General features: G+C 43.6%; 1 protein-coding gene across 1 annotated transcript in view; it reads right to left on the bottom strand.

Annotated features, from left to right (window-relative positions):
• Positions 1 to 1,096: 1,096 nt before the first annotated feature.
• sox6 (SRY-box transcription factor 6) overlaps positions 1,097 to 24,912 on the bottom strand; it is a 150,574-nt gene continuing 126,758 nt past the window's right edge. Inside the window, exons 12-18 of the mRNA XM_066647123.1 lie at positions 23,695 to 23,841; positions 21,928 to 22,105; positions 20,677 to 20,864; positions 11,442 to 11,547; positions 4,591 to 4,764; positions 2,986 to 3,202; positions 1,097 to 1,747 (exon numbers count right to left, since the gene is read on the bottom strand). Of these exons, the coding sequence (XP_066503220.1) occupies positions 1,438 to 1,747; positions 2,986 to 3,202; positions 4,591 to 4,764; positions 11,442 to 11,547; positions 20,677 to 20,864; positions 21,928 to 22,105; positions 23,695 to 23,841 (1,320 nt within the window). The 3' untranslated portion in view covers positions 1,097 to 1,437. The remainder of the gene's footprint in view (positions 1,748 to 2,985; positions 3,203 to 4,590; positions 4,765 to 11,441; positions 11,548 to 20,676; positions 20,865 to 21,927; positions 22,106 to 23,694; positions 23,842 to 24,912) is intronic.

Genomic DNA, 24,912 nt, shown 5'->3' with positions numbered 1-24,912 from the left:
TAAATTTGTTTAGTAAAAATGAATTGTGGCCTGTAAATTTATGGCGCGCACACACACACACATACACACACACACACACACACACACAAACTGGAGAAATGGTGTATTTAACATGATTTTTAGATGCTTTTTCCCTTGGCCTGCTCTCTAAAAAACCAGATAAACGGGTTGTTGTTCCTTAAGACTTATCAATGAACACACTGCACAAAGCATGTTCTGCTTTAAGACTTCCTTGTGTCACTTAAGGTTTACAAAGTCCAAAATATTTTAAGTGTATGTGAAAGCCTTTAAGGACATTAAATGTTCTGACTTGGGGGGAAAAAAAACATAAGGAGCCTAAGGATTCAAACAAAATGTGCCTCTACATATTGTACAACAGCAATTTGTGATTGTAATGCCACCAAAGCTGCCTTTTGCTGCCTTTCCAATTTCCCAGATTGGATGCCTTTGGCCCCTTGGCATGCTGGCCAGATTACAATCACTCTGATTAAGAACTTAGTGGGTAAGACTGAACTAGAGGGCAAAGGGATGAGGGAAGCTGGTTGATCACTGCACTGGACCTCCGAGAGAAAGAGTGGAACTCATGAGCAAAGTCTTAGGGACTTCTCATTTAAATCCAGCATCTAACACTGTCTCAAAATTCCTGAGTACTTCACTATGGTAGTCAATGGAGAGGGAAAGAAGTGACTGGGTTTTTGAGTTTGATAAGATTGCAAAGGATTGTCTAAGACTCATGCAGTCTGTTCCTTAAGACTTTAAAATGTAAGATTACGCTAGAGGGAAGCTTATGAAATGTTATGGCATGCCTGGACTTTAAAAATGTAGTAATAATACTAATACTAATAATAATTATAATAATAATAACATATGTGGGAGATTGTGTAAGGACTTGAATAATTTTACCAAATTTGAAATGACATTTTGCTGTCTTTCTTGTTTTAAATAGTTAAAAAAAATAACACAAACAAGAAAAAAAAAACATTCACAAGCTGTTGGCTGGCACAGCATACCTGAGAGAAATATAGAACCCCATCAAAAAAAAAAAAAAAAAAAAAAGTAAGACTGTGAGAGATATACTTTCATATTAAAGGTTTCAAATTTCAAGTCCTGTCCCCCTAACTTTTTACAGGCAGTAATCCTAATTTGTTTATGTGTCCATAAAACACAAGTTAAAATAAGATAAGAATAAAAAAAAGCCAAAATAAAACACAATCAAACTGCTTCACACTTGAAGAAACATTTAAGACCAAATAGCTGTTGAATCTGTGGGAGCCACATGTGCATGCAGGCTCCTAAAGGATATATTTTCAGAAACAAGTTTTTTTTCTCTCTTGCTCTCTCTCACACTCTTTAATTTGTTCTGTATTTTTTTTTAATTATTATTATTATTCTCCTTCAGTATTCCCTCGCTCCAGTTCTTTGCAGGGAGGAGAAGCCTCAATTGGCACTGACAGGCTCCTGTGTCTCGTTCTCACTGCTGTAGTCCGATTTGGGCTCGTCCTCAAAGTCCTCGTACATGTCCATCTCGTCCTCTCCGTTGACTGGGTCGCTGGTCACCATGGTGCCAGGCTCCATCTTCATGCTGAAGGTGCTCTGGATGACGGGGATTGTGGGCTCGGGGCTTGCCGAGTTGCTGGAGCAGTCCGAGGTCATGTGGGGCGAGGGCGTGGTGGTTGCCATGGTTATGGCGCCAGGGTAGACCACACCTGCACTGGTGGTGATGGGGAGCTGAGTCTGTGGCTGCTGCCTAAGAGAGGAGAAGAGTGGGAGAGAGGGAATATGTGAGAGAGGGTAAGAGTGAGAGAGAGACAGAGAGAGAGAGAGAGAGAGAGAGAGAGAGAGAGAGAAAGAGAAAGAGAGAGAGAGACAGAGACAGAAAGAGAGAGAGAGACAGAGACAGAGAGAGAGAGAGAGAGGTATTTATGGTCACCGAGCGCCATCTGAAACCTAGCCGCCGCTAACGATACGCACAGTGCCTTAAGAGGTTTCGGCAGAAGGATGACAAGTTTAACACCCATTAAGGAAAACAATTACAGGCGAAGGGAATTTGAGAATGGAAAGAACGTTCAGTAGCGCATAGAACAGTGGCCTCTCCTGAAACATCTTCCATTTCAGCACTTAGATTGAAATCCCTGGCTTAACTGCTCTCTGCAGGGGTACGCTTTTGCAGCCAGCGGTTCTGCGAAAAAGATCTCGGATTAGTTACGACGGAACAGTTTGTGGTGTAATTGCGAAAAAATGACGCTCATTCCATGTTGGGCGACACAGGCAGTTGCTGCTGGAGAGGTAGGACCTGATCTAAAGCGTACTGATTGATACTCCAGCGATCATATTTCACGCAGGTGAAGTGGGAACACCTGGAGTGGGCTTCAGCTTTGCTGACCGCACTGCTATAAATTACTGAGCTCAGCCTCCAGGCAGCTGCCCCTTTGTGTTCATACTTAACTTTAAGATTCTGCTATTGTCTCGATTTGGCTTCACTCTCTCTACTAATTAACAACTCATCTTACTATTTAACAATGTATATTACTGTTAAATATCTCAAATAAAAAGAAAGCAAACTATATTTTGGTCATTTTTATTACGTTGTTTCCCTTGCAGGAGAGTGAAAAACTATATATCCCTACTGTTACTAACGTGTGTAATCACTATAGTCTATGTACGCAAAAAAAAAAAAAGAAAAAAAAAACCTGGTTGTTTACTTTAAAAGGCTGTTCATTAAAATTAAGTGCATAGGCCATATAACATATCAGACATGGCTTAACAAGCTACACCCGTATATTACTCCAATCAAGCTGATTACAGGGGTCACGGACACTGTGTGCAGAACTGGCACATAACACGTTGCCAGACCCCGACACTTTGGTTGAGTTTGCGATTGGGCTGTGCCGGGTTTTTAACTCCAGGCATGTGGAGTTTAGCTGCCTGGCTCTGTCTCAGTTAGCTCCCTCGCTCTATTCTTGGTGTACTTCACTGTGCGCCTACCCCACGGTAAAGAACTGCCGCATCTCCTGCCTCCGCGAGCGCATCATCTGCTTGTACTCGCCAATGCGCAGCTTCTTCCCGTCAATGATGCAGGTACGCTTGGGTCGTGGCTTGTATTTGTAGTTGGGGTACTTCTCCAGGTGGATCTTGCTCAGGCGAGCCTGCTCCTCGTAGTAGGGCTGCTTCTCCTGGTTTGACATGGCCTTCCAGCGAGAGCCTGCACATACAAAGACAAAGTGTGAACATTTAAAGAGGTTTTTTAAAGACTGGGCATCGTGCAGTACATTTAGCAGATTATATTTCTTCAAAACGTCTTCTGTTAGCAGAAAAATATTTTCATATTATTAACTTTAAACAGCTGTGATTCTTCGTCCTAGTGTGAGAGCCTTGTCTCAGGTTGCCTGCTGCTGCTACAAGAGCTGAAACAACGGGCCAGTAAATATCTTCAGCATTCAGTGTGTCCTGACTGACGGGACTTTTAGTAGCCGTGATCTATTGACTCTCAGCACTGTGGGACGAGACCCATTTAGCCCCGTCATTTTTCATGACAAACACTGGGCCATGTGACGGCTCCTATAAATCCATCTGATTGAGCCACTCCAACAGCGGCACCACTCTGCTGATTTGGACTGTGCTAGCCTGGATAAGGCACAGAGAGCTATGCTGGGATCAGTGAAAAAAAAGAAAAGACAAGGATGACATGTTCACTAATATTAGGACAACACTAGACCCAGAATTTTTACATAACTTGTTAATGTTTTTGATTACATAAAACAAAGGTCAAAAAGGGGGCTAGTGGGCTTTCTGTTTTTGTTCAGATTCTGTGGAGCGCCTGACTAGAACATGATTTTAGAGTTTGAGTTTTGCTAGATCAAATTATGTTCTCACTTTCTCTGTAAACAGTCTACAGTAATTTAGTTTACTCTCCGTCTTAAAGAGTGAACTGTTTGAGTACCTAGGTCCTGCCAGTTTCTTCATATGCCTCAACAGATTTCCAGCACTTCATGAATGCTGTTCTGTTTCTTCTTGTTGCCAAACTATGTTAAATACTAGACATTTATCACTATTGCTATCTATCTATCTATCTATCATATATATATATATATATAAAACTAAGATCTAGATCTAAGGGTTTGTTTTTGTGGATCATAACGTTATATAAAATGTAATGTGTGCATAAACCGTAATATTTATTATATGTTATAAACAAAATATGCTTATAAACATCAAAGATTATAACAAAAATTTGGTCTGTGTGCGTTTTTAATAAAAGACAAAGCTTTTATTCTGACACTCTTAGCAAATATTTAGACCACCATCTGTACCTCAGGAGCTATTCCAAAGGCGAAGAAAGTCGTTCAAGTATGCGAAATGTCTCTTTAGATGACTATGCTAACAACGCTTTTGAGGCAAAGTGCTCCAATACAAGCAAAGGCATTTTTCAACGAGTTCTAACCTCGTCTACAATAGTTCCCTGGACACCACTGTACAGACCCCATGCTGGAGTTCAGTTATTCTTGTGGAGCGTGTTGTCATCCAAAACGAACACAGCCGGCCTAGTGCAGATGTAGCACAAATTTGATTGGAGGGTGTTTTCAGACTTACCCAGGATTTTGCTGATGTTGGAGTTGTGCATGTCTGGGAAGGCCTGCAGGATTTTGCGACGCTCATCTTTGGCCCATACCATGAAGGCATTCATGGGCCGTTTGATGTGAGGCTCGTTGGGGTTCCTTCCACGGGATTCCCTGAAGACCCGTGCCTCGGTGGTGCTGGCGCCTCCTGTTGGCCAACAATAATACTGATGTGGTTTATCTGCAGAGCCATTCAGTTCTTTATTCCCTGGAACACCGGAGCAAGAAGAAGGAGAGAGCGAGTGCAGACCATTAATCAACTTAACAGGGCAGAAGAGTCATCAGCACATCACTGTGACTGGAGTTGGACCAGAGAGTGGGCTCAGGGAGCACCAGGGGGGCATACTTCATCCCTTGCCCATCACTAAGCCAGACAAACCCAAGCATTAGAGGGCAGAACAAGGAGGCTTTGTGGGTCAGAGAACTACTGCTTTAACTAACCCGAGCTTGGAAGAAGAGGCCCTTGAATTAAATGCCTGTTAAATATTTTGTCTGGGTCTTAACGTGCTTTTCTATGTTTCTGTTTTCAAACCCCATACGTTTGTGGTCAATGTCTGTACTGTTTCTCCTTCCACAGGTAATAAAGCCTGTCTAAATAACAAATATGGCATGTAAGTGTTAGCAAAATTGGAGCCAGCGGCTAAAGCCAGAACTATAACAAAGTATACATCTTTGAAATGGTCATTTGAAATTCACAACACACTTTGCGATGTATGTATGTGTGTGTGTGTGTGTGATGTGAGGCTTGACAGCCCACGATGGAGTATGCAGCCTCTCAATCAGGCCATTCACAATCAGTGTGTGAGCCCCCAGTTTCTGTATTTCACTTACAGCAGAGTGAAAATGATTTCTGCTTGCATGCGCATTTGCTTCCTTTTATATGTAAGATGTGAAAGAATTAAATAAAAGCTGTATGAATATTTAAACAAACAAAAACATGTTGATAAACAAGGCCTGAAAAATAAAACAAACCAAAAAGGGCTTTCCATATGCTACGATACATCTTTAATGATCCAAAAACTGGAAAAGAAGGCTCGGAATGAGGCATGAATATTTTATCATCCACATGTGATGCGTATTCATTAGGAACCCGCATCTTGCGTGTCTTGGCACGCGTTACCTGGTTTGGATTTCTTTTCTTACTGCAGCCGCTAAACAAAATAATATCTCTTAATGAGTAATGGAATTTGGCACTGTGGAGATATTAAAGTGTAATTTTCAGTGCACTCTGAGACCACTGCACTGCTAAAACAAGCAGTATGAGGAGGGGCAATGAAAGAGGCCACCGAGGATTGTCCTTTTATCTGAAACTTGTACCCTGTATGGGGCGCACACACACTCAGACACAGATAAGACACGAAGAGCCTGAGGCTTGGGGCCCAAGCAACCAGCAGGAGGCTCTATTCCAGACTAAAGCTTCTCACGGGGCTTGCAGATACAACTTCCACCAATCAAATGTTTACCAATCAAACCTACTTTTCAAGTCAACTCTTGCTGCTTTTTTTTTTTTTTAACTGGGCGACCAGTAAGATTTACTTCACGCCTGTTCATGGAGCATCAGACAGGGTCACAGGCTTAACATGCTGTCAGCCATCTGAAAAGCAACTCACTGTTATCAGCCTGTGCTGAGTAGTGTATCTACCTCTTTCTCCCGCTCCTCTCCCTCTCACTCTGATCCACCCTCATTAGTCAAGGCCAGAAGCAGCGCCGCCCCTGCCCCCTTACATCTGTCTGCCCCAAAACTACACCATACAAACACACTCTTACTTTGTAGCACAACGTATGCTACAGCTATACGGGCTGCCTCACCGAGGGAAAAATAAATAAATAAAAACTAAATAAATAAAAATAAACGTAGCCTCTGAGCTTGCGATCTCTACCGACCATGGGGATAATACACTAGCTCCCCCACAGTACATTAATTTCATTTAGCACGCGCTCACTGTGCAGGATAAATTGATTTCACTTTGTTTGGTTTTGACAGCCATGTTTATTGTGCAATGAAATGTAGTGTGGCGTGGGGCTGACAGTATCCATCAACGCAGGGCAATCTGCTGACTGCCGAGGCCAGATGAAGGCATTCATTAACCCACCAGCTCAGCGCACCCCTCTCCTTCTTTCCCTGGCTCTGGCTCTTTCAGCATCCGCTGGCGGGGGGAGGACGAGATGGCCGCCTCTAATTTACGACATTCCCTGCCAATGCCATTACTTTACCACTGACACTGATTCAGCAATTTATATACTGGCATGCATGTCGATATGGGCAGAGGTGAACAGCTTATGAGTGCCGGCACTCATGCTGGGGAAACATGACGACGTGTGCTACTAGCAGCAAAAGAGAAAACAATCTGCTGCACTGCAGTTTCCCAACAGTTGGTGCTGCATCTTGTTTGCTTGTCGAGGCTCTTGAATGTGAGATCTGAGAATTGGGTTATACACAAGGTAGGAAAGTGTATCTAACAGCTTATGTTAGTTACTGAAGTAGCATTTATTTTATGATTAAAGTAAAGTAAACCCAAAGAAGTCAAGCAAAAGTACTATCCTATTTAATCCCAATCATGTAGTGCCATATACAATTATAATATATAATTAACTCTCTGCATTTAAACAATGTGTTGTATGGACAGGTTTGAATCTGCAATATTCACAAAGCAATATTTTCTCATCAAAAACATATCACTGAAATATAAAATGTCCTCTTTTCAACTCAAAACAAAAATGTAGTATAAGAAAGATAATTCAAATCAAATCACAGCGTTCCTTTGGTATCCTATAATTGTATTAAAGGGATATAGACCCCCTTCTCCCATGTGTGGTCTCCAACAAAACACACTCCCTTTTCTGTCACACACACACACACACAAAATCATGCCTTAATCAGAAGCAGCCAAGGAGTTGGCAGCCAAGTCGGACCGGCAGAGCGTCACCCCGCATCTAAAACACGCAGTTTACTGTCGCCTGCCATTGTTTTCGGTTGTTATTGTTTAATAAAATACAGGTGGCAGACATTAACAAATTAGCATTAATTGATTTTTCTTCCCACCCGACATTTTAAAGAATTACCTAGTTAGGTGCGTGATTGTGTAAATAAATACAGATGTTCAGAGATGCCACGGGGAGAACCCCTGGGGTGTGCAGGGAGGAGAGAGGCTGTGCAGGGGGAGAGAGGGGGTTTTAATAGGCTTTACTTTGATTTATGTAGCATTGTGCTCTGAGTGGGAGAACGATCACTAGAAGCTCCCATTAATTTGTCTGTTCGTGTGAACATCAGGGATATCAGAACGCAGAGGAACAGAGAGAGGGAGAGCGAGAGCAATGCAAAAGAAAGAGAAGAGCCCAGCAGCTCAGCACACCTGTCTGCGGCAGGCCTGGACCTGACGGAGCACGGAACAGAGCCAACAGGTTCAGCCTCTTCGCTGAGGGCCGTTCTTTTGTTACGAGGGCTCACACACACATGGCCTGCTGTGCAAGAGTTCGCTCCCAACGCTCCGCTCTACTGAACGAGCAACAATCACGCGAACCTACCTGGCCCTCTGCGCTGGATCCAATCAGAAAAGAAACGCCTCTCCATAAAGATATTTGAGCAGCCACAATGGAGGCTCTGGAGGATCAGCGGCAGCTTAATGTGCACAGGCAGATAGGGCACAATGCTCAGCTCCCCTTTCACAGCACTGCTCACATTCTGCTAATTAAACCATTACAAAATACATGTGATCTAAGCCCCCCACTTCAACATGCCAGTCTCTGTTTTATTTATTTATTTCCGCCCCCCCCTTCCAGCTGGATGCTTGGAATTCTGCAGCATGTGTGCTTGTGAGAGCGAGTGCATGGGGACAAATGCTTAGCGTGTTACAACTTGCTTCCGCCAGCTATTATTTCTGTCTTGCATGTCTCACCTTGGATGTCAACGCTCCTTTTTGAAGTGGGGGCAATGCTAAATTCCTTTTCACATCTAACCGTTTCATGGAGAATCAATAAAAAAAGACCTGGCCTGGCTTGTGTGCTCATCCAATGTGAAAACAATCCCGAAGAAATACAGCAGTAGTAATGCAGATGGAACACGCACATGCGCGTACACACAGGCATACACACACACACACACACACACACACAGAAATACACATCTAGATTTCCACTGTTATATTCAATTATACAATAGGACACTTATGGTATTTCATACAAATAGATGTTGCCTTTCTTCACATTTTTCAAACAGTGACGAGAGATTTGTTCCTTATCATTCCAAGACATTTTTCAAGATCCCAATGCATTTAAGAAAATACCCAGAGAACGGGGAAACAAACACCATCAAGAATATAAAATAAATATATCATAGTAAGTCAGTGTCAGCTGCCAGCTACCACACACGATAATGACAATTACAACACAGCAATACAGTCCAAGCCTGTTTCAATTGACTGCATGTTATAGAATCATCTGGCAATTTTTGCTTAACCAGTAGCTCCCTGTTTTCATTTTGGCTGATACTGTCACAAACCAACTCTATGGAATTCTTCAACGCCCCCTTTGTTCTCACAGGACCCCCATCTGACACAGGCAGCTTGAACGACTGTAAGACCCAATGCAAGTCATACACCGCCATATGTGAACGAACAAAGGGCCCATACTGAAGCCGGTTGCGGTGTTTGTTAATGTTTTTCATCTGAGCTTAAAAAGACCTAATGACTCTGTGGTGAGCTGATGCATGTGGCTCGTGGCTTTTTTGCAAAATGAAGGAAATTCTATCTATTTCCATACCCCAGCCACTATTTTCCAGCATTCCCACTCTCGTTAGAGCTTTGGCAGCTGTTAATTTGGTTGCCTGCATGCTTTGCAAATATTAGTTTAAGCAACCTAAAGCTTTCTGCACTTTACGGCGACGACAGAGGGCCGCTTGACACCCCCAGGCCCCTGTTTCAATGCCGTGCTTCTTTCTTGCAATCCAGGCCTCGACACACTGAAGCGCTCTGCTGTTATGGGTGTAGCAAGATTCGCTCAGTAATTTTCCTATGGTTAGAAAGGCAGTGGCTGTATGACCCCCACTCCCCCTCCAAGCTATGTTATGTCACACCCAAGTGGGTTGTCAAAAAAAATTTAATTCTCGAGTAGACATTGGCTGGTCACTTGAAAAATCAGTGAATATCCACCATGTGAACTACATCCTAAACTCCTCTCCCCTGCTGTGTTCAACGCTGGGCTTAGATTCCTTTAGGTGGAGCTGGTTTTCTTTGCTACTGTTCATCAGAAAAGTTCTAAACACACAAACCCCAAAGTAAACAAACTCCAAGTTTCCCTGTACATAAACACAGTTCGGTCATAAAAGAGACTTTAATGTGGAGCGCATCGCCATGAAATGCTGTTCGCATCTCTTAGTGTGTCTGAGAGGGGGCTGAGTGTGGAGATGACATGGTGAGAGCCCTGGTGAGCTGGGACCGATGGCCCTAGCACTCATCCACCCATTCCTCTTGGGAATGGGAACCGTCCATGGCCTCCGTCTGCCTGCCCCTAATCCTGTCCCTGCTGGGAACTCTCTGGAGAGAGACGCCCAGCTTCGCTTTCCCTCAACCCCTCACCCACATTAAACGCTCCTTGCCTGCTGTGCCCCTCAAATCTGTTCCTGGCTCCATCTAAGCCCACAGAAGCAAACTTCCCACCCAGGGACGGACCTTCAGACCTGAATGCCCTGAGATATGGGAACGGGGTGGGATAGTTTGACTAACAGGGAAAGTCCCGACAGGCCAAAAATAATACATTAGCTACATTTGATTTGAATCCAGACACCGCTTATTGCTTAATTAACACTTGTCATTTTACTATAGAATTAAATTTAATACATTTCACAGCATAATAATATAAAATAACATTTGTTTTCCTGTCTATAAAGACTATGCCAATATGTGTGAGTCATCAAATATTTCTCTTGTAGATAAGAACATGCATGTGGTATTAATTTAAAGCTGTGTGAGAAATAATAAATATAAAATTATATAACGCTTTTGTTACTGCCAGCAATAACTGCAACTTCTGGGGGTTAAGACAGCAAGAAAAATACTGACAAATGTTAAATTACTCGCCATGTGAATAAATAAATAAATAAATAATCATCAATTCTACTCGTCCATTTCTTATGCCTTTGGTATGTGCCAAGCTTCTAGCCCATCGTGAAAAGAAGTAATATTCATACAATTCTCATAATGTGCTCTTAAATATTGTCTTATTCATCTCTCGCCTTCCTTCTTGGCTCTAAGTGCCATGGTAACTGTTAAAAATATTTATACTGCACAAACACTGGTGCACATGAGTGTTCCTCGCCGCTGTTGACTCAGGGCCACAAAGGGGGATGACGCTTTGTCATGCGAGTGCTATCAGAAGTTACACCTCCTCTCTTTGCACCTGAAACAGAGGCCAGGCCTGGAGAGGGGCCAGCATTGACCTCCAGCTCGTCCTTTACACACATAGCTGCGAAAACCTTCAAACGTAGTTCGGCTGTCCGCCACGCACACACACCCGCACACACAGACATACGCAGCCATCCCCCATCTTAGCTCACACTGGCACGAAGTATGCATCCACTGTGGAATCCAGTAAGCTTGAGAAATGAGAAACCACACCAGCTCAGCCTGGCTTTCATACTCGCACTTGTTCTGTAATTCTGACAGAAACGTATGCTCCGGAAAACAAATGATCAGGATTAAAATATTTGACAGCCATGGACGGTTGGATCTGACACAAAACATACCTTGATAACTTTGATAAGGCAGAAAGAAATGGGAAAATGTACATACCAAAGAGATACATTTCTAAGAGCAGGGGAAAAAAGCTTACCGTCAAGATCCTCTGGCCTGGTCAGGTCAATGACTCTTTGCCCAATCTTGCCATCTTCACCCAGCTTGCCTAGATGATGGCCCAAACTTTCAAAATGAGCTCTCTCCTGCACACAATAATAGAAGGAAAATCGTCAACACAAACCTGAACAAGGCATGACAATCTCACAACAAATTGACTGATACGTTCTAAAACTGCTTCAATGTTTACTCAAAGATTGAAATATTAAGAAATTACCCCTTGTCCGTAAAACGTTAACGACTTTTTCCTCCATGTAATATGTTATAATTACATGTGGGTTTACAGCTGAAATAAAAGGTCTGCAATCCATCTGTGGTTTTTGACATGCTCAAGTCACTTCTCCTTTATCATGCATGTATTCATACAGGCCCTTCTGTAGGGACGTGCAGATAACAGTCAGACATACTAAAAGCTCTCACTGGTAAAAAGGGCTTCAAAACAACATAGCAAAGGATCCTGTGCACACAATGGGGCTTGGGACCTCTAGCAAAGCACTCAGACTCATCTTTTTTTTTCTTCCCCCCCGTTCCCCTTGCCCTGTAATCTTTGCCGTGTGCTCGCGTCTGTCTTGGGCGTCCTGAGCTCCCTGCCTATCATTTATTCAGAACATGTGCTTTAAAGAACACACCGTGTTTTCCCTTTTGTCGTGTTGCTTTCTACTCAGATTAAACTTGGCATCATGTCGTACTTGACACACAATGAAACCCTGTCATTCATGTGCCGGGGCGACAATATTAAATGTCATGTCCATGCGCACTGACGGAATAAAATAACAGCTTTCGGGGGGCCCCTTCTGAATAGTCGCTGCACATTACACTTAATGTATTATGCAGAGGAAGAGGGGCCGACCGCTGCTCGGGCCCATTGTTAAATGACCTAGTTCTGCCGGGAGTGCGCAGGGGCATTAGCAAAACCATCGCTTCTTCTCTAAAGACCTGAGAAGGAGATGGACACTTCCACTCGGCATGATACAAATAATCTCTCCCTCTCCGACGGCTCAAAGGCGATGGAAAAGTGCCGTGCTTCTGGCAATTCAGCCTAAGAGCATTTGTTTTACTCCTAGGGAGTAAGCCTTTCAGTTCTTGGCCAAAAAAAGGTGCAATGGTCTGACTATGTTACTGCCCCCCCCCCCTCCTTTCCCCCTCCCCCTCCTTTACCCCTCCCCTTCCACATCTTCTCTCCCAAGAGCACCTATCATACTTGTTCTAGACGGACACCCAGGTGGGCTCCTGACACAATGCTAACAGCTCCTCATACACACGGGAAGAAACAGACACTGATGTGCACATGAATCTTTCAACTGCCGGGGATGGAGTATTTTGCTCATTTGTTTGTTTACACCTCTTTGTTGTACAGAACCCACCAGGGAGCTAGTGTAGCGGGGTTGTTCTTTTACTCAGCAAATGATTATTATTCCAACAGTCCGTTGCAATCCATCGCTTTCAGGTCTGTTAAGATGTAGCTGTTACATGTGCTACAATTTCAGAACACTATCAGTTCAGCACTAAGCTGTTTAAAAAATAAAGATAACAGAATGTGGTCCTCTGATATACACACACACACACACATATATATATATATATATATGTATTTGTATTTATTTAATTATTTGTTTTTTGCCTTACTGCAAACTTGAGAATGTAGAACTAAGACTAAAAAACTAAAAAGATTATTTTAATTTAACTCTACACACTAAATCTTATTTATTTATTTATTTTATTTATTCTGAAACAATAAAAAAAAGAACCATGAATAAGTGAGAAACAGAGTATCTGTTTGTGTGTGTGTGTGTGTGCGTGAATGAAAGAGAGAGAGCTGAGCAATTTCCCATCACGCTTGAAAGAACAATCATTATTTATGGCCATCTGAGTGATTCTGATGTACAATTAACCAATACCTGCTTATGGGTTGTCATTAAGAACTGCCTGTCTTTGCTTACTTAAGTGTTTTCTAATTATGATATACGTGGCAGTCCCTGCTGGACCCCCGACGGCTTTGTAAAGACAAGATGGAGCGCAGAGCTCTGCTTGCAGTGCCTCACTCTGTGTGAAGCCTCCTACGCCACTGTATTCATCACCAGGCCACATTATTGCACTTAATGAAAGGAGCACACAGCCCCTGATGACAAATTGACGGATACGCGATTAGTCGGACGAGGAACGGGCGATGCACTCTGGACGCTCTACTGAGGGAGAGGATGGGCAACGGGAATTTGTGTGTGTGTGTGTGTGCTTGTGCGTGTGTGTGGAGGGGCTCTGTAATAAATTAGCTGCTTCTTCCCTCCCCCGCGCTCAGCTGGCCCTCTCTGATCAATCAAGTCCTTTTATAAACTCATGATCATTAAGCATCATGTAGGACCTGAGATGGAAAAAGAACAAGAGCCATCCATCACAGAGTTTCATTAATAACCGCCTGAGCGCTAAACTTTCCCCACTGCACGGAGAAATAATTACAGAACAAGTCAACAGGGAGCAATTGTACACGAAAGAGATTCCATCTTTATCTCTGCACCTTCGGACTCATGAGTTCATTTAAATAGAGCACAGAGCACAGAGCTGGTGGCTGCAGGACTGCAACTAACTGAAGATTGCTGGAGCTCCTGTCGTCACTTTGGTTAGGGTGCTACTGAAGAGAATGTAATTGTGGAAGTGCTCTAGAACAGAGCAAACGAACATTAGACTAAATGTGCATCGCCTGAGCAAACTGTATATCCATTAAATTTTACACACTGTGTTTTATATACTTATTGGTTATAACTAGTGTAATTTATGTTACAGCATTAGCATTATAGTAAAAATCACAGCGATAATTTATATGCACAACAGGCTTTTTGTTTGAAGGCTTAAAAAAAAAACTCAGTGAACTATCACAACTTTACTACTGGCTGCATCAAGCAGTGTGATAAATTAATGGCATTTTTATTATTTTATGGTATCGTTAAATTTTTACTGATCACTCTGCCACAGAAGAGCAATAAAGGACGTGCAGCATCCTGGGACGGGCCTGTCCATTCAGGCAGATAGTCAAGCCCACAGTTCTGTAACCAGCATGCTATAAAGGATATTTATAATGTGCATTACACCAGCAAGATGGCAAAAAAAAACTCCATCTCACTGCAAAAAAAAAAAAAAAACGGGACAAGAAACAAAGAGAGAAAAGGGAGCATATGAGTAAGTACAAGAAAGCAGAGACAGGATAGAGATTAGAGAGAGAGAGAGAGAGAGAGAGAGAGAGGAGAGAAACAATATAAGAAAGAAAAGATGTTGTGGTACACTGTGCGCCCCTCCCATCCTAACCGCGACCTCTCTGGCGCACGGCTGGCTCTTCCCTCAAATGCGTTCAGCATGCAGCCCTTCCACCCCACATCTAAAATTATAGCTACACACTCCAAGGCTGAAGTGGAAAAAAGACACCCACAATAATCCCTCCGCCTCCCCACTGGTACCCCCCCCCTTTTCAAATTTGGTTCCTGAACACGTTTTGTTTCGACAGTAAAATGGTTGCACAGTGAAGTAATGACACACAATGGCAGGGCCGCTGGAACTTCTGAACGGCTGGACAGGGGCCAGCTTCAGGAGCCCGTGTCAGCGCTGCAGCGTGAGCTTTAATCAGGCCAGCCGCAGAACATGTGCCGGAGGACTTGCAGCGGCCTGGGGCTGGAGCGCATTGTGCCGGTGCCTAGTCTCTACTTATGCTCTGCTCAGCACAGCCACACCATGATGCTCGCCTTCCTCCAGTATAAATAGGACCAGCCTGGAATATGTACCCTCTGCTCACTCCAAGCTACAAATAATGCCAGTTGTGGGACATGTTTCAGGCCTCACCTCAGGTCACCATGGACACCCACGTCCAAACGAAACAAAAACAGACTGTATATAATATAGATGTATCTGTGGATTTGAGTGGAACAAAATGAATGGTCTTGCCAGGTGCAAAAGAGTGCACTTTAATAATTAGCTTTTATTGGACTTTTAATCTCATAACAGAGATATAAGGGAATAAAGGGAACACAAATTGCACAGAACATGACCCGCTGCATAAATGTTCATGTCATGTCCTTGCCTTCGTGCTCAAAGCAGAGAATGCAGTATTAAAGTAGAGAATGCGGTATTATATGCCCCCACACCTGGTCCAGGCTTCGATGAGTATTATGGCAGATAATGGAGGGCTTTGTAAGTGCTGTGGTAAAGACTGTAGACAGAACAGAAACAGCATGTTCATAGATTTCAGACTCTTCAAAAGGTGGGTTAGTTCTATACAGACTGCTTAAACTCAGTAACTTCACTTCAGCATCTATTTAGCTTCTTGTCTGCTATTTTTTTGTCTGCACAAAGCCTTTTGCACTTGTGGAACAGCTCCTTTCGTACAGGCCTCTGTGCTCTAGGATCCAAGGCTGAGCGTGAAGACAGTAGGCATAAAGGAGTGAGCACAAGCCCTGCATTAATCCCAGAATAGTAAGAGGGACAGAGAGTGAGCAAGGAAGAACCCAGCATGAGCATTATGATTTTTCTTTTTGGAGCTGGATGGGGGGATTCCATGGCCAGTGATTCTATAACTCTGTGTGCGATGGACAACTTCAACTCGTTTATAGAGAGAGAAAACCGGAAAAAAAAGAAAACAACTTTGCCCACGACATATGACCTTTCAACTTTCATGGGTAAATGATCCGTTTTATTCCCGGCCATCTCTGCGCTGTAAGGGCTGTCTCCAGCTCTCTGTTTTCATTCCACGCTGCGTTGAGATCATTCGCTCTGGGTTTTTTTTTTTTTTTTTTTTTTCTTTTTTTATGGGCTTCCAGTTCTAAATGACCCTGAACTGTTCACTGAGTCCTCAAGGATCTGCTAAGAGGGACTTCACTTTCTTTCCCCTTATCACACAATCCATTTACAATAATGGAACAACCCCAGAAGACAATCTAGACCACATGATCAGGGAGACAGAGGGGCCTTTATGCACCCATTCAGAGAGGATCTATCCCAATATGGCGGAGCATAAATGACCCATTGTGGCCTATTCTTTCTGAGGGCTTTGTTGTGGACTCTCTGCTGTAAGCAGATCCGGGTAGGTCCAAAGCACAGGGGCTTGTTCGATTTTGGAAAGGCAGCCCTGCTTTGGCTGTTTGTGATTTGACGCAGCCACGGTGTAAAATTGGCAGCCATTGATGGTGAGCTGAGAGCTACTCGTGTCTTGCTAAAGATGGGCAAAATGGGAGAAAAAGGATTGTTTTAGACTCTCGTCTGGGACTTGTGCCCACCCACACACACACACACACACACACACACATATATACACAAACCCCACAGGCTCAGTAAAAAGGACCCTGTCTGTTTTTATTGTGTGCCACATTCAAACAATTGGTCTGAAGCATTAATGTAAGCAATACTTAACAATTGCCCTTGCTGGCAGTGGGCAGTTGCTAAGTGCTATGTATAATCAAATTTTGGATAGCCAAACCCATGTATGGCAGGATTTACTTGTGTGGCCAAAAAAAAAAAATCCCAGGCTGGCAATTTCCAAGACAGCAGCAGAAAAAGGAGCAGAAAATTGCTTCCAGGGCTGCAGACCAGACAAGATTATACTCCTGGCCTTTGTGAGGGCCTGCCTGAATAGGACTCCAATATACACACAGGGAAATGGGGCACACGTTTAGCTCCTGCATCCAAAAGGTAGTGAGTGAGGATTTTGAGGAGGGTGGGCAAAGCTCCATTTTGACTGTTGGAGGCCTACTGCTCTGCTCTGGGAGGACAGTGAATGTTCCTGCTCATCAATAATGCAGAGGAGAGGAGGGGGGTGGAGAGTGCAGACGCTCAATAGGTTAATACACTGGCCTTTCACCTTTTTGATTCCAGTTTGAGAGGTGTCAGCAGAGGAATACATTTTAGTTCATCACCATATGCCATGCTGGAGTGCATCAGCTGCTGGCTGATCAGCAGTGGAAATATCAAACTTTTAAAATGACCTACGTCTATGAAGATTTGGATGGCAATTGGGGAAAAGGCACTTTGATCATTGGAAAATGGAAAACAGAAAAGGACACTGATAGGTTTTGGGGAAGCTGACGTGCTACTCATGACAGAGTTCATCAGAGTGGGACATGAAGAGAAGACATTGAAGTGCCCCCATTCAACTGCAAACCGCAAAATGTATCTTGAAATGTACAGCTGGCCGTTCAGTGTTGTTCTAGATAAAAGCATCAGAGAGAGAGATAAATAATAGAATAAAGTAATTGCCCTCTGCAGACAATAATACATTTTAATAAATATTTGAAAAAAACTAAATTGTGAGAGGGTCCATAAAAGCTTTTCTTTCTCTGATGGGACACAGTGGGGAAAAAAAGTGGGGGGGAAAAGACAAAATAAAAACTAAACAAAACAAAAACAAGTGGGTAAACATGGTTCACTAAGGCATGAATATTTTACATGAGCACCTAGAGGACAGGAGCTATAAAGGCAGAGACTCTTCCACCTCAGAGGGCGGTGTTGGGGAAGGAAAAAAGACGAGTGCCCATATAGACAGGATGGCCTGAGAAAGAGAGAGAGGGATGGAGAGGGATGAGGGTGGCCGTATTGTGCTCTTCAGACACACTTTGTATTAAAAGATGAATTGATCCATCTGTAAGCAGCACTTAGCCCCACTCTCTGGCTCGGTCGTTACACCAGGATAAATCAATATTTAATATCCCCTCCAACAGCCCCAGTAGATGATTTTAACCTCTCCTTAATCCCATTTACCTTACCTTTCCAGATTCGGCCATGCAAGCTTTCACTGTGATAAACTTCCAAACAGTCGACTGGGAGGCAGATATTAAACAGCGCCCAGTATTTATGTCAGGTGAGGCGCTACGCTGAAATATTAATATTCTGAAACGGAGCAAAGTGAAGGCTTTTATCGGAAACGTTCGGAGGCTTTTTTCTACTGTTGGGTCTATGTAGTGGGACGGGTCAGCGAGTGAGTCCGAAGCCCAGGCTGCTTCCCACCTGGTAACAGTTCTGCTGATGACATGAGAGGATTCTCAGTAGACACATATGCTTTTAGATGCCACTGGAGTTGCCTGCTGTTTGAAACGACCTCCTGGTTTTTAAATATCTATGAAATATGGCGTGGTACTAAATCTCAGCTCCGGACAGAGAGTACTGCAAAGGCTTAACGAAGGCTAAAATGAAGACTACCTAACATTTCAGTAGTAATTATTGAAATTTGATGAAGCCTAAGCAAGAGAATACTGTCTGACTAAGCAATAGGGCAAGGTGGAGCTGCCTTTATGATATCAGACGCTGTGCCATTAGAGCACAAACAGAGGCAATGCTGTTTTATCCTTTTGGGTTACAGCTCAAATGTCATAATACTGCTGTTCACAGAGACAGAAAGAGATAGAGAAAGAGGGAGAGAGAGAGAGTTAGGGAGAGAGGGAGTGGGGTGGGGGAGCAAAAAATGATGCTTGATTGACTTCAAAAAAAAAAAAAAAAAAGGGAGTCGTTACGCACAGTTACCTATGGCAACAATGATAACCCAAACATACCAGTCATATTTTCAGACTGATAGAGCTCCTAATTATTATTTGTTGCTGCCTCCTCTGCACTGCCAAAGCCGGGTGGATCTCGCACCGCCAGCTTCCCAGAATTACCTTGCCCTTACATCAAAGTCCTTCAGCGAGAGCACATTTAACTGCAAGCTTAATGTATTTTTTTTTAAAGCAGAGGACTAGAAGATAACTTCAGGGCAGGGGTGCAGGGGGGGTGGGTGGTGTTGAGTGACAAGCCACCTCTAAAAGGATCTTCCCCCTGCTTAGGAAAACACAGAGCTCACCTGAGCTCCCCACCCAAACAAGTGGCTGAAAGGATGGGGCCTTGCCATAGGCTGAAAACAAAGCCAGACTCAGACAAAAGAGCAGCAAAAAAATGCTCTAAGCTTTACCTGCTAAGAACAATGCAGGGGTAGGTGTGTACTGCCTGTTGACAAACGTTCCTATTCAGCCATTGTTAAGAATGAGGTATTCGTGTCATGTAGCGGCATATTCCTCTGCCTGTTTGACCATGAGCTAACCCCAGAATTTCAGAGGTGTGGAGAAGGAGAACAAGCAGAAGGAGGAAAGGGTGTGGAGAGAGAGAGAGAGAGAGAGATGATAGCACTTACATACCATATCCACCACTGTACTAGGCAGACAAAAGCTCAAAAAACCTTAAAGAATAGCAGATAATACTGCAGCTTAAGCACTAGCTCCAAAAAACTCCCCTTATGATGCTATCCATATAAAACAGTCCATTGTGTCAAACAATATACGATTTTGGCTCTCACAATGCTGCCGTGGGGAGTAAAGAAGAAAATTGCTTTCAAAAAAAGCAACACCAGCAGAATGAATGGCATTCTCAGTCCTGGGAATTCACTGATGACTAAAGGGATGCTTAAGCTTTTAGCCAAATACTTGCATTATCTGGTCTTAAGCGTGAAGGCTGAAGAATTGTGCTATAGTCTGGTCCTGTTTTGAGGCTACTCCGGCTTCTGCTTATTGCTGTGCCACCCACACTAGGGCAAATGTCTTCAACCCATTTGCCCCTACATCTTAAGTTGATTAAAAAAATAGTCCCCCCTTGCTTTTTTACATATACATTGACCTACTTTAAGATGTTGGTTGAAAGTAATCAGGTGTTGAAATATTAATGACGCTCCACTCCTAGTTCCTGCCTGCTTCTCGCAGCCAACTGGCAATATGGCATCAATCAGAAGGGAGAGGGTAAGGTTTTTTTTTCACTCTTGATTGACTAATTGATTGAAGATATTTTTAAAGGGAATCCCTGTGAGTCTGTTTGCTCCCGGTACAAAGCAGGCTTGTCCCACACCGGGGGCCTGAGGAGGCCGCCTGTCTGCTTTAATTGGGCTGAGACATCACAGTTTGAACCCGCTAAGGGCAACACCGGAGAGCAAACGGCCCTCACACACACAGATTCACGCACACAAACATGCACATGCACTATCGACCAAGCCAATGTCAATCAAAAAACACTCCTCTGGACTCCCATCAAACGCACATAAGGGATTTTTTTTAATATCTTTTAAAAACATAGTGGACAGAGGACAACTTGTCCTCTCAGTGTAGTTTTCTCTCTAGTCCTCATGAAAGTGGCCTTGTTCAACACAAAGCAATGGTCCGTTAAGAATATAGGCCTATTCGGCTCAAAACAGGATAAAGGAGAACTATAGAGAAGAGTCGTCTCACCTTGTCAGTCCTGCAGTTGTTGAGGCCCAGGCCAGACAGGGCTGAGAGCTTGGCCTCCATGCCCTGCTGGTGGTGCTGCAGCTGCTCCCGCTGAATCTGTTCTCTCATCTTCCTTGCCTCCTGGATGGCCTTCATCACTGCGTCCTGATCTCCAAACAGTGCCGTGGAGTTCAGGTTGGACAGTATGTCTAGAGGAGTGCACATACAGTCATCAGACAGAAAGTACACGATCACACAAGTCCGAGGTTTTGAGTCTGTTTAGTGAAAGACACATTATAGGAAGTGTGGCTATCAGCTCTTCATATCAGTACATCTAGCATGTGTTTACTGTACGTGTGGTACACTTCAAGTGCGGGGGCTTACGGAAAATAAGGCAACAATCTTGGTGTGTGAGAGACGCCTTTCTGTAATTAGTGGATCAAAGCGAGGTGAGGCTGGGTGGCAGTTAAAACTCGGAAATAGAACAAAAACAAACACCAAGTCTGCGTTCAAAGGGCATGTCCAAAAGGACGAGGGAAATGAATTCTAGTTCAAGTAAACGGTCCTGATTTAATGAAAGACTGTTTTTAGCAACAGTTACTTGTAACTTCCGAAAAAAAAGAAAGCCTTAATATGAGAGATGGAGTCGAGAGCTTTGAAAACAAATCGTCAACGCCAGCATCCGTTACACTTTACTAGGCAGACTGTAATGGCAAGCTTTGTGTGAGATTAAGCGATGTGGTTGTGTAAATAGCTCCTTGTGCACTGAGTGAGTTACAGCTGGGTGCAACAGTATTATCAAATAACAAAGAATCAGCCCTTTCATAAACATGGCTGGTCTTATACCATTTAGAAATAGTTAAAAGGTAAGGAAGCTGATAAGACTCCAGTAGTTTTGTTTGTGATTGTCAGACCTGATTTTACCAGTTGTGCAACATGAATTGTCAAATAGGATTTTTTTCTCCACCTCAAATAAACACAAGGCTCTTAAAATAAAATCTTAAAGTAAGATTTAAGATTTAGAATAAAATCTTAAAGTAAATATTGTATGGCCAGGGGAAGCCTGCCCATTATTCATTGCATTTATAATAATAATAATAATAATAATAATAATAATAATAATACAAATAAATAAAATAAAATTAATAATAATAATAATAATAATATTACAAACATATAAGTATTGAAAAATAAAACAAACAGAAAGTGCTTTACACTTGAGGAAAATTATTCTGATATACCAGCACCTCCTCAAAAGCAGAAGACCCTTACCTAGGGATGAGCCACGACCCAAGCTTCCGAGTGGGCTGGGGATGCCTCCGCTCTTGGGCAAGCTGTTGGGGCTGCTCTTGCTGCCAGGGAACAGGCTGTGTGTAGGAGACGTGGGGGATTTGACCGGCTCAGCCGTCTTGGGCCGGGCGGAGAGGTTAAGGGGTTGAGTTCCTTCCTCCTGCAGACATGAGGAACGCTGTTTAAATAGGGAGAACACCCCGCAGAGAGATCTCCTCCACCTCAGCCACACAAAATAATGCTTCTCCAGCTAATTCTGCAGATTAATTAGCCTAACTCCTCCAAGAGAAGGATTGTGCATTCAGAGCCAGGCTCTGTGCCATGCTGAAGCTCCTCTGTGTAGCGAGGCCAGGCTTTGTTCAGACTAATTAAAGCACAGTGTGTCTCTCGCTCTGTACATCTCTATCTCTTCACCTGCTCTCAGCCTGAGAGAATACGGCTAACCGCTAATGCGTCTCATTGCAAACAAAGCTTCTGAGGCGATTACTGTTGAGGAGGCTTGTTGCAGTGAATGATGTGGGGTAATAACACAGGACCATGAACTGTGTGGGTGCTCTCTGAGTGTTCGATCATTAGGGTGAATGAGGTACAAGCCCTAGTATGGCCAAGCATGGCATTATCTCTCCGAGACTAACTTTCGGCTGGGCATTGGTAAATGATAGGTATCCAACACACACTTGTAAAGAAAAATAAAAACTGGCAGGTTAATTTACGACGAAACAAATTTCTAACTGTCATCTTGTGCGCCATGAATTGACTGAGCCATAACACCTCTTATTTGGCAGTGAGTCACTCTGTCCAAACAGATGGGCCACATACTAAACACTGCCTCAAGCTACTTGAAAACATGACTGCCAACAACAGTTTGTCATTCAATTACGCTTTAAGTAGACAAACAAAACAGATTGCCAGCTAATTAAGCATAACATATCTGCATATGGAGCTAACGGGGCAAAAAAGCAGTCTGTATAATTGATCAACTTTGTGATTATAAAGATTACGTGGCTCATATAATGAGTGTCATCTAGACAAATGAAATCAAATGAAGACAAACAAGCTCTCCAAAAGGTTGTGCCACTGCCTTTGAAGTTGCATTCAGGCTAGAGTACTCGCAAATGATCGTGTATCAGCATTTCTGCCGGTGTTCCAAAATCCTACTGAAGCCTGCTTCAAGAGGATCCCAGCCCTACCCACATTACCGCTCAGCTTGCTGATGTATCCCCTGCACTATTGTGATATTAAACTAAACTTTTCCAAATGTGCATGTGTTTTAAGTTACAGCCACAAGGAGAGAAAAAAATACGATGATATATATGGCTTCTAGTCAAATCTGAAGGCTGGTGGCCTGCCGCCATGGAGTGTAGCAGCCCTATTGTTGCACTTATATACACAAAAGATACAAAGGAGTCATCATCAACTCTCAATACACACACACACACACACACACACACACACACACACTCATAAGCCTTTGATGTAATCTAGCTTGGTTCTATCCAAGTTGGGCAGGAGGAAGGGGGTGAAACATGGTCCAACCATGTGTTCCTAAAAATGACTCTCCGGGTGCACAAAGAGCCATAGCAACCCTGTCCACAGAGTTCTGCATGAGGGAGCAAAGGCCTTGTAAAATCAGTCAAGATTGATGGGTTCTGCTTTACTCGCTAAACCATTGCTACCTACTGCGGTTCGTCTAGTGAATGAGGCACCTGAAGAGGACAGGGACATGCGCCACTCCAGTCGGGGCCGTACCTTGACTTGGGCGAGGGGGCTGGAGGATCTCTTCTCGCTCTTGGGGCCAGGCGAGAGAGGCCCGGCTGAGTTGGGGGGCTGTGGCAGCGGCGGCATCTTGGCTCCTGGAGAGAGCTGCATGCTGGCCAGCTGGGCGGCGTACAGTTGCTGCAAGGAGGGAGAAAAAACCCACAAGGCGTTAACATCCAAAGCCAGCCACCATTCAAAGCCCTTTTTTCCCTCCCCCTCTCCCTCTTCCTCTCTGTCTCTCCTTCACGTCTTCCTCTCTTTCCATCCTGGCACAGAAGCTCCATCAAAGATCTTAACTGTATATCAAAGCCTGAGCCTGAATCCAGAGAGAGCGAGAGAGCAAGAGAGAGAGAGAGAGAGAGAGAGACAGAAGCCCTGAAAACCACACAGCAATGGCAAGCACACAAGACCAAGAGCTACTTTTCCCCCTTTTTCCACTCATCAGACAAAGTTTGCAGACTGAAGGCAAGCCTGTCCTGAGATCTGATTTCTCTTTTTTCTGTGTTCCTCCACCAGGCCCGGTTCTATACTGCTCAGACACCTGAGCCGCCCTACACCCAGACGGCACATGTACCATCACACAAAGTCACACAAATTCAACCCAGAGGAGTTTCCATGACACACTTTATCAAAGGCCTTCATTAAGGAAGAATCCCAGACAAAGAAGACTCATGTCACTCTGTTTATTTTCATTGGCAGCGACTCCCAAGCCTGCCCTGGCATCGGCGATGTTGCAGTCAAACAAATTAAGCGGGCGGGTTATGGGCTGCTAAACCTCGCAATGTCAATCACTTATCGGTACAGTGTTGGGAATTTGCATTTGAGCGTTTTATATTTCAGCTAGGCTGATCGTCTGTCATATCCCATTGAGTCTGATTTTCATTTTACCGGTCCAATATTAGCCACACACCAGACAGAGGGAGGAGGGAAAACTAGCAGCCTCATTGAAAAAGAAACCACATTCGTTCAAATAGAAAAAATAATAATAAAAAAAGTAGGTTTGTATGGTCTGGTTTAATTCTGCACATATAGACAGAAAAGACCTTTTCATGTCTTGCAGCTTGAACAAAAGGCTATGAATAACAGGGCTTTGTTTCCCTGCTCTCCAGTGAGGGAGAGAGGTTGGATGCACTTCTGTTAGCCCAGAGGCTATTATTGATTAGCTCGAATGTAAATAGTTAAATTGGCATTTGTCTACGGCTGTAAGTA

Source organism: Hoplias malabaricus, chromosome 16 (assembly GCF_029633855.1).
Source record: "Hoplias malabaricus isolate fHopMal1 chromosome 16, fHopMal1.hap1, whole genome shotgun sequence".
Taxonomy (NCBI): Eukaryota; Metazoa; Chordata; class Actinopteri; order Characiformes; family Erythrinidae; genus Hoplias; species Hoplias malabaricus.
The sequence above is the reverse complement of the archived record's forward strand: the minus strand, read 5'-3'. Positions and strand labels throughout refer to the sequence as shown.